The sequence below is a fragment of the Alligator sinensis genome, unplaced genomic scaffold (genome assembly GCF_000455745.1).
Source record: "Alligator sinensis unplaced genomic scaffold, ASM45574v1 scaffold1159_1, whole genome shotgun sequence".
Taxonomy (NCBI): domain Eukaryota; kingdom Metazoa; phylum Chordata; order Crocodylia; family Alligatoridae; genus Alligator; species Alligator sinensis.
In genome coordinates, this window is record NW_005842942.1 from 473521 (window position 1) to 483124 (window position 9604).

At 41.0% G+C, this 9604-nt stretch overlaps 1 protein-coding gene across 1 annotated transcript in view; it reads left to right on the forward strand.

The window, feature by feature from the left end:
- The first annotated feature begins 2074 nt into the window (after positions 1–2074).
- The window catches only part of LOC102376909 (collagen alpha-6(VI) chain), a 78648-nt gene continuing 71118 nt past the window's right edge, over positions 2075–9604 (forward strand). Inside the window, exons 1-2 of the mRNA XM_025192543.1 lie at positions 2075–2264; positions 6263–6883. Coding sequence (XP_025048328.1) covers positions 2075–2264; positions 6263–6883 — 811 coding nt within the window. The remainder of the gene's footprint in view (positions 2265–6262; positions 6884–9604) is intronic.

Here is a 9604-nt window from a genome sequence, read left to right on the forward strand (position 1 = left end):
AAGTGCAGATAGGCAAAAACACGAGGTTGAATTGATTCAATCTTTGCATCTTCAATCTTAGTATAAGCTGCATAGATGGATGCAATAAGCAAGTGAACAGACATTCACTTTGATTCCAGAAATGCAGCCACATGCCTGCAGTGGCACAGGACAGAAGCCAGGGGGCAATAGAATTGAAGCAGATAGCTTGGGCCAAGGCTAACCCACGTGCCCTACAGGGGGTGGGGCATTTGCCGGGGCACTGCAAAGCATCCTTGGATACTGGGGGACCATGAATTAACTTGAATTGGGAGGGGATCTGGGACAGAAGTTCAATAAATTGATTTAACTTAATCAGTTAAGTCTGATACTAAATCCATCCAGGTTTATCTTAAACTGGTTTTGGCCATTTTGGAAGTGGTTTATGCACAGTGAACTTCTTTTGTGTTACAGATTTGAACTGGTTTCTGATCACTTATACTGTTTTATGTGTAATTTCTGTCCCTAAATGACCTGTTCATTGTGTAGGTGGAAAACTTGTTTTTTTTCTTTTCAAAATGAATATTGTATACTAAGTCCTGCTAATCAGTTTCCAAGAAATTTCTGCAGTACTGCAGGATGTACTTAGCTGATGAAACGTGAGCTTTCCAGCTAATTCTCTCAGGGTAAACTGTTAAAAAGAAGGCAGTTGGGCCAGCAAATGTACTTGGTATATCATCAAGCCTCAGTTCCTGCAGTATGAATCCTTAAAGAAAAATAACAACTGCCCACATAGAGCATGTCCACATGAGCAGGTACGTGCCTCTAGCCCCACCTCAAACCCCTTTCAGGCAGGGCAACAAGCACGTGCAGGAACAAAAAAGTGGGGGCTGGGTGGGGTACCCATCGGGAGGTCTGGGGAAGTGTGGGGGTGGAGCTGGGTGGGGCAGCCATTGCGGGGGCTGCAGCAGCTGGTGGGGATGGGGGCAGGTGGGGCAGCAATCAGGGGGCTGGGGTGGGGCATGTGGGGCTTACAGGCCATAGCCCTTGTGTGGGGAATGAACCCCTTGTGTGGGGTCCATCGCCCTGTGGGAGGGCAGCAAAATATGAATTCATGAAACCTGTATTTAGAGTTCACTTTATTATTATGATGAGACTTGCTTTAACACTGTAGATATATCAATAAAACATTTTCCAACTGATCGCTGTCTCTGTCTTACTCTCTTTCTCTCTCTTTATAGTGGTCTTTTGTTTTACTTGTGGAGGAACATGGATTTGCGGGTATTTTAGAGAGTGACTTTGGGATTTTTTTTATCAGAGATTTTTCAGTTTTCCAATAGGGAACACCAGAATTCCTGCTAGGGAGGCCAGTGGCAGGACCCTGCCTGTTCAGAGCTGGCACCTTGAACCCATCTGGCTGTGGCTGACCTCCTGGCTAAATGGGGCCAGGATGACATGCTTTGACAGTTCAAAGCAGGCCACCACACCTGGAAGATCTTCTGGGTGATAGCTGCCCAGATGGCCAGGCAGGGAGCACACGTGGCAGTAGTGCTGCACAAAGGCCAACCCTGCAACTGCAGTCCACTGGCAACTGGCCCAGAGGGGCAGATGCCTCTACTGGCTCTGCAGTCCCCATCACAGCCAGGCAGCAGCCCCCACTGCCAGACTGCTGCAGTGGGTAGAGGGTGCAGAGAACTCTCAGGGCTGCTTCACCAGTCCAGCTGGCACAAGGGGTTGTATCCCCAGGTACCAATTGGCTGGGCCCCAGAAGCTCCTGAGAGCTAGTAGCCCTGAGCTACTTGCCAGGGTGGCTTTTTATACTGCTAGGGCCAGGACAGGGCAGCTCTTTATACTGCTGGGGATAGCACAGGTGCTGGCCCTGGGCTCTAGCTCCCCCTGGCTGAAGATCCTGGAGGAGCCAGGCAGGGTTATTTTGCCCCAAGTGGCACAATTTGCTCCACAACGAAGTGCATGTCCGAGCATGTGCGCTGAAGCAAAAAGCCCCGACTCAAATTTGCACCGCTTCTATTTGGGCTGCTGCAAACGCACGTGCTTGCATCTGTGGACACGCCCATAATGTTTTGATATCATACGCTTTCAACAGGGAGGGTAACTTATGGTAGGAAGAAGAACTTGTGATAAGAGGCATGGGAAGGAATTGATACAGGTAAAAGAAGAAAGTATCAGCACCCTGATTGAGACCAAACACTTCTCAGAAGCTGTTACCCAGCAGAAGCCCTCAGTTGCAGAACTTACAGGAATTATTAAAGCCAAGATCAGGTTAATTGGAAACCAAAGACAGCTAAGTAAAAACTGAGCCCCACCCTGACAGCTGCTGTTGCTGGCAGTGAACACAAATTTTGAAGTCCAGCCTTGTTAACTGTGCCAAGAAAAACGTAAGTTCATTTTGATGGTTTGGAAGAATTTAAAACACATAGTTGCATTGCGGTATTGGGAGGGCTTTTGTGGGAAACTGATGATAGAGTTCCCTTTAAAAGAGTGTGCATCTTTCTTGAGCCACTTTGAAGGGGATGAAGTTTTACACTGGTAAGACTTTTATGTGGTATCACCAAGGAAGCTAAAATATTGTATTTTTCTCACTGTAACAATATTTGTATTTATATATTTGTTTTGATCTTAAACTTTTACTTTGAAGTTTTGGTGATATGCCAATTTTTCTCTAAAATACCTTTAATTATTTGATAATGTGTATAAAACCAAGCTGAAGATATATCTGTATATATGAATGGATATGGATGTATATACAAATTTAACATTCTCTCTCTCTACACATACCTATATATCTATATCTCTATATGTCTCTAGAGATATATAGATATATGTAGAGAGAGAGAAAGAGAGAGATCTCTCTCTATATATAGAGAGAGATATATAGATATATAGAGAGATATAGATATATATAATAGAGATCGATCTCTCTCTCTCTCTCTCTCTATATATATATATATATATATGCATGCGCACACACCATCAAGTGTGTGTGTGTGTGTGTGTGTGTATGTGTGTACACTAGCAGAGGAATTTTGAAATAATCTAAAAGCCAGCGATGCAAAGTTGGGAAATTCTGAGTTAAAAAGTTAAACTTAAATATGTATATAGACAAGTTTAACTTTTTAACTCAGAATTTCCCAACTTTGCATCGCTGGCTTTTAGATTATTTCAAAATTCCTCTGTTAGTGTATACCATTTAAGTTACTGATGTATATGTTCTCCTTTAACTCCAGCATAACATTTCTTTGTGTCTGGGAATATGTTAACACAATTAAAACATCCTTTAAATTGGTCTTTTTTTCCCGCAAATAATAATGAAAAACAGTATGTATATATGTTACTATTTATACCTATACTCTAACAAAGTTTAACCACAACCCTTACAATGTATTAAGGTGTAACTATGTTATGTATCAATGTGGACTACCTGCAATTGGATACATCAGTTGATACAGGACAGTATGAGGTTGAAATTAACATGTGCATTAATTAAGATTTGAGTTTGAAGTTGGGGTATATATTACGGGGGATGGCAGTTAGAACTTTATAGAGCTTTGCAGTGTTTTGTTAATGACATGAAAGGTGGAGTTTTTTTCATGTGCAGTAGTGCACAAGTAGACACTGTCCCAGCTAGCTGTGGCACAAAGTACTACAGTGCAGGTTAGCCAGCAGGCAGCTCCCTTTTGCCTGAGCCACGCTTTTGCCTGAGCCAGCTGCTCTGTAGCACGTGTAGCTGGGGGAAGCAGGCAGCCCAGGGATGCTCCCCCCAGCTTCATGTGCTGCAGAGGGGTCAGCTGAGGCATGAGCATGCTTCAGCGTGGGAGCTGCCAGCTGGGAAGCCCTCAATGAAGTACCCTGTGCCCTGGCTAGCTGGGACAGTGTCTACATGTGTTCTGCTGCACACAAAAAAACTCCTCAGGAGGCTAGTACTTGTATTGCATAAAACTACCCTGCTGTGGGGTTTATTAGTTTTGTGTGCCCTAATCGGGGTGCATGTAGATGCCAAGATGTTTACTGTGCAGTTGATTGGTCAATTGAGCAGTAAATGTCTTGAAGTAATGCAGTGTCTTGAAGTGTTCCAGCACTCCACTTGTAATGCAATGTCTTGAAGCGTTCCAGCACTCCACTTGTATATCCAATTGATATATGGGATTTCCCTCCCCAGAACTGAAGCTTGAAACATTCATCCCCAGTAGAAGATGTTGCTGGCTTTGTGTCTCGTCTTGGTAGGCACTTGCAGTTTGGTGACTCAGAAGCCCGGTAATTCAGCATCTCTTTGTATACTATAGTTTATGAAACAAGATTGTTTAAATGCTTAGTCTCCCATTAAATACTGATGAGAAGCTGAAGTGTCTAGAATTGGGACTGCTGTGCATGTATGTACGTAAGCAGCAGCTTAGTTTGGACAATAGCAACGAGCACTATATACTTCTGTATGGGCTCTTAAAAAAGAAGTCTAAGATATAGGATCTGACTTAGAAGTAGAGTCTCACAATGGACAATCATATATGCCTACTCCTGTAAGTTAACTGTTTGCAAGGGTACAAGTTTGAAATGGGACTTAGTGGTACAGAATGTAAAACAGAAGGGTCCAACCTTGCCAACCTTATTCACATCTTTAAGATTAATATTAAACCTTTAAGTGTGTGACATCCAAGTCTCCACTCCTTGGCATATAGTAAAGTCATATCTACACAAAATTTGTGCAAGAAAGGTACCCAGTCAAAAACAGACCCTAAAAAGAACCTCTCACTCTTTCTTACAGGCATGTGTGTACTCACATACATATACACATACATGCACATATGCACTCATATACTCAAATACACATGAATAGCTATGGAACCTATATTCTATTTACATGAACTATCCATGTTAGGATTTTGTACTGTAATTGAGTGCTCTTCTCCTTCAAGAAGCATAGAGCCTGAGGCTATGGAGCTTTCATTACTAGATTCAACTGGAAAGGAGATCAGATGGTTTCTAGCAAGGATTAAGAGGGATATGTGGCATGGCCCTTGACTTTTCCTTGGCTCTTGAAGAAGTACACCAACTTACTGCTGTCCATAAGAGCTGTAACTGAGCACTTTGCATGTAAAGTTATTACAGATATAGGCATTCCTACTGGAATGTAATAGGAGCTATGGCATTTCCTTTTTCTGAGGTAAAATCTCTGCTTATGGTAGGGTTTTTGTTTATTTAAATGGAATTTCAATTGTTTTTTTTGTATAAAAGGCAAGGATTTTTTGCAATTTTTTTTTTATTGGACCAACTGTATAGCTGGCTGGGAGAAAACATTGTGCACTTTGTGCCTAAAAACTTGTTCAACATTTGTCCTAACTATACAGTTGCCCCAGTAAAACATAACAAAAAACCCATGCCTCTTGTATGGTTCCTGGGTCATCACAACTGCAAAAAGTATCAGTGTTCTTCAGTACTTTGTGGTGGAACAGCTTTATGAGGAAGATTTTACTGCATTGTCTAAAGACGATGTGATTCTGGATTGGCTTTCGCTGTACCTCAGGACTTGTACAAATGAGGAAATTTGTTGGCAGAGTTATAACAATACAATTACATTGCCATATCTGTGTTACTGTAACTTTCCTGAGGGGGACATGCATGGAATAAGAGTAGTTGCTGGTCTGCAGCACTTGGGTATATTCTGAATAGGTGAGGAATAAAATCTTGGAAGATTCTTAAGTTTGAGGTTATGATGCTCAAGAATTTTTTCTTGGATTGGACTAATGTACTGCCAAACATGAAGTTAAGGGATTTTCAGTGAACAAGAATAAGAAATTCTCATTAAAATTGTTGAGATGATGCAGTACCAGTTTTCTAGACAGTATAATCTGTTTCCCAAAGCAGAGGAAAAGAGCTAGAACGCTTCAGGTATAACTGGAGAAAACATGTCAAAGAAGTTTAGGATTTAAAGGGATCTCTTGTACTGGAGTCAATAAATGACGTGTGCTCCATTCCTTAAAGCATAAGGAAACTTTACATGCTTTAAAGGAAATGCAGTGTGTGAGTCTGGGAAATGCCAGATGCTGCAATTCCCCTGGAAGTAAATGAGAGTTGTAGAGCCCCCTCCCCCGACTCCCCTCCTTTCATGATAAGAAGCTGTTATATTCAAACACACTCCAAAAAATAGGATACTTTGGTCATCATTATAAAAATGTTATGTTTTGGCTTTTGGTCATACTTACTTGAAAAAAAAAAGTTCTACTTTGTTGTGTTGCATTTATTAGGATCCAAAAGGTCACAGGATAACATCTTCGTCTCTTTACTTTTGCAGCCCCAGAGTCTGCAGATATTGTCTTTTTGGTTGACAGCTCCGACAGCCTGAAAGACTCTTCATTCGGCTCCTTAAAAGATTTTATTGCAGAAACAATTGATAATCTGCCAGTAGGACCTAAACAGTACCGTATTGCACTTGCCCAGTACAGTGATGATTTGCATAGGGAGTTTCAGCTAGATACTTATAATGCAAAGAACTTGATGCTAAACCATGTCAAGAAGAACTTTGTATTTAGGGGTGGGTCAGTCAGAACTGGCAATGGTCTCCGAAAGGTTCATGAGAGATATTTTAAAAGACCAGCTAGTGCAACAGGAAGAAATCAGATTTTGGTGGTTGTGACTTCAGCATCCTCAGATGATGATGTGGAAGAGCCTGCCAAAATCTTGCAGAGTAGTGGAGTAAAGATCATAGCTGTAGGGACAAAAGAAGCTCCTTATGATGAACTAGCTTTGATGGCTACACCCCTGTTCTATTACAAAATTCCTAAGATAGAGGAACTTCCTGTCTTTTCTCAACATATGCCCCAAATAATTGAAGGTATTAATTTGGATGTCAATAGTGCAATGCAAACAACTATGTTTGAAGTAACTGACCTGCGTGAAGAAAAACAGCTAGAAGGTAAGAAATGCAACCATGTGAAAATATTTATGGATAAGATTTACAATGTTATGATTAATACAGATGTAAATGTTAGAGCACAGAGGACTTTTATCATCGTTGATACCCTCTGTGTGTTCTGAAAATGAGAAATGAGCCTGGCATATCTGACCTGGGCTCGCAATTAGATTTGCATGGCACACTGACAGTCTGAAAAATCAGTGCTTATCTGCTTGGGCAACTGGATGGTTCTTCACGAACCCTTCAAAATGCAAGATTGCAAGTATTCCTGAAGCTTTTCTTAAGTTTCAAAAAAGAGTTGAAGTTCCTTTGTGCCCAAATTAACTTAGCAATGTGAAAACATCAATTCATTTCTGCATGTACCTCAAGGGTGATTACAGAGATGAAGATGGGCTTTTCTCCATGGCTCTAGGGAACAGGACTAGAAGCAATTGACTCAAGCTTGAGCAGGGGAAAATTAACTTGGAGTTTAGGAGGAACTTTTTCACTATAAGGGTAGTCAAGCATTGGCATAGGTTACCATGAGAAATTATGGAATCTCCATCCTTGGAACTTTTCAAAAGCAAGTTAGACAGACACTTGGTTTAGTCAAGGATGATGCTGTCTTGAGCAGGGGATTGGACTAGATTACCTTGTTGAGTCCCTTCCAGCCCTACTTTCCTAGGATCCTGTTAGGCAGAGTTAATGCAAAATATTATATCAGTATGATATTATAGCATTTGCAGAATCAAAATCCCTCTCTTGTATACAAACACTTAAAAAAAGCCAGGGTTGTGAAAGGTAGGAGACTTTCTGTTCTTCAGTCCATAAAATGTCAACTGTTTTCTAGAACTGAAGTTGTTTTTTTCTGTGCTGAAGGAGGTTGTGTATGTAGTTGCTTAATGCAGCCCCTTTTTACATTAGATCAGTGGTGCTCAACCTTTGGACCTTGCAGGCCAGATGAGTTGTGTGGGGCTACTCTACGGGCTGGATCCCAGAGTTAGTACCTAGCTGGGCCCTAGGCTGCCCAGGCCCACATTGCGATTCAACCTGCCTTTCACGGGCCTTTTTTACTCACTGTACTCTTTATTGGTATCAATCCTATTGGAAATTAGATCGGGGTAGGAAAACCCTGACATGGGTGCCAGAGTGTGGTACTCAAAGACATTTTGCTTGGCACGTGCACCTGTGAGAAAGCGGCTGGGGCTGCACTGCCACAAATAAGGATCAGGCCTGCATAGCTCCCCTGCCATCTGCCTTACCATGCCAACATCCTGCAAGTTGAGGTTGCAGGTGTTTTTGGTACTCTGCCCGGAAATATTGCCGACGCCTGATTTAGATCCATTTTTCTTACTTGAGATATTATGTGGGCTATACACTGTTCAGTAAAGAATTACAGAAACATTACTTAAGAGTTACGAAGGAAATCAGAAACCAAGATATTGAGGAACACTGAGATTTACAACTCCTATTAATCACTAGGAGCTGTAGGGTCTTGGCACAATAGGCAGATGACTTCCCTTAGCAAAAGTTCATGAAGCAAAATTGAATTTCTTTTTTAATGAAAATTATTAGATGACATGGAAAAATATTTTTCAGTTTGTGATACGCAAGAGTTTTTCTGGGAGATCTCTTCTATTGGACTCTCTGCAACTGTGGTCAGGTGCTTTCTGACAATTTCTGGGTAAACTTCTCTCTATTATTCTTGTTGTCCAAATGGTTTGATCATAATGACTAAACATAACATAAAAGCATTTCTTTCTCCATTTTTGCAGCTCGTGAACCTGCAGATATTGTCCTTTTGATTGCTAGTTCCAGTGAACTGGGAAATGACTCATTCCCTTACATTAAAGATTTTATTAGCAAAATGATATATGGTCTACCAGTGGGACCAAACCAGTACCGCATTGCACTTGCCCAATACAGTGATGATGTGCACAGTGAGTTTCAACTGGACACCTATGAAGCAAGAATCAAAATGTTGAATCACATCAAAGAGAAGTTTGCATTCAGGGGTGGGCCCTTGAAGACTGGCAGTGCTCTCCGATGGGTTCATGAGACCTATTTCAAAGAAAAGACAACAGATAGAGATCAAATCTTGCTGGTCGTGTCTTCAACACCCTCTGTCGATGAAATAGAAGAGCCTGCCCAAATATTGCAACGTGATGGAGTAAAAGTCATAGCTGTGGGGATTGAAAAAGCTTCTACTGATGAACTAAGTTTGATGGCTACACAGCTATACTCTTACTATTTTTCCAGGGCATGGAAGCTTCCTATGTTTTCTCAAAATGTGTCCAAGATTCTTGACACAATCCAAACAGATATAACTGATGCTGATGAGAAACAATTAGAAGGTAAGAAGTACAACAAAGTAAGATCATTGTACTTATGGGAAAGACTGTGATAATATTGTAAAGAAACACATTCTAGATAAAAACAAAGTTTTATAACATATTAGACTCAGTTTTTAACATTTTGAACACATCTTGCATATTTTGAAATGGGAATATACATATATGACATGGTTACATATTTAGATTTTCATTCCATGCTGGCATTCTGAAACCTGGGGCCAATTTTCTTAGCCTATGTGCATGATTCTTCTTGAACACTCAGAACTAAGGAGAGAAAGTAAATAGAGGAGAGAGGAAATATTCCTGCAGACTAGGTAATTTCCAAAAGATAGGAGCGATAGTTTCATTTTATATAATACATTATCATTTCCAGTTTCTATATATGTAG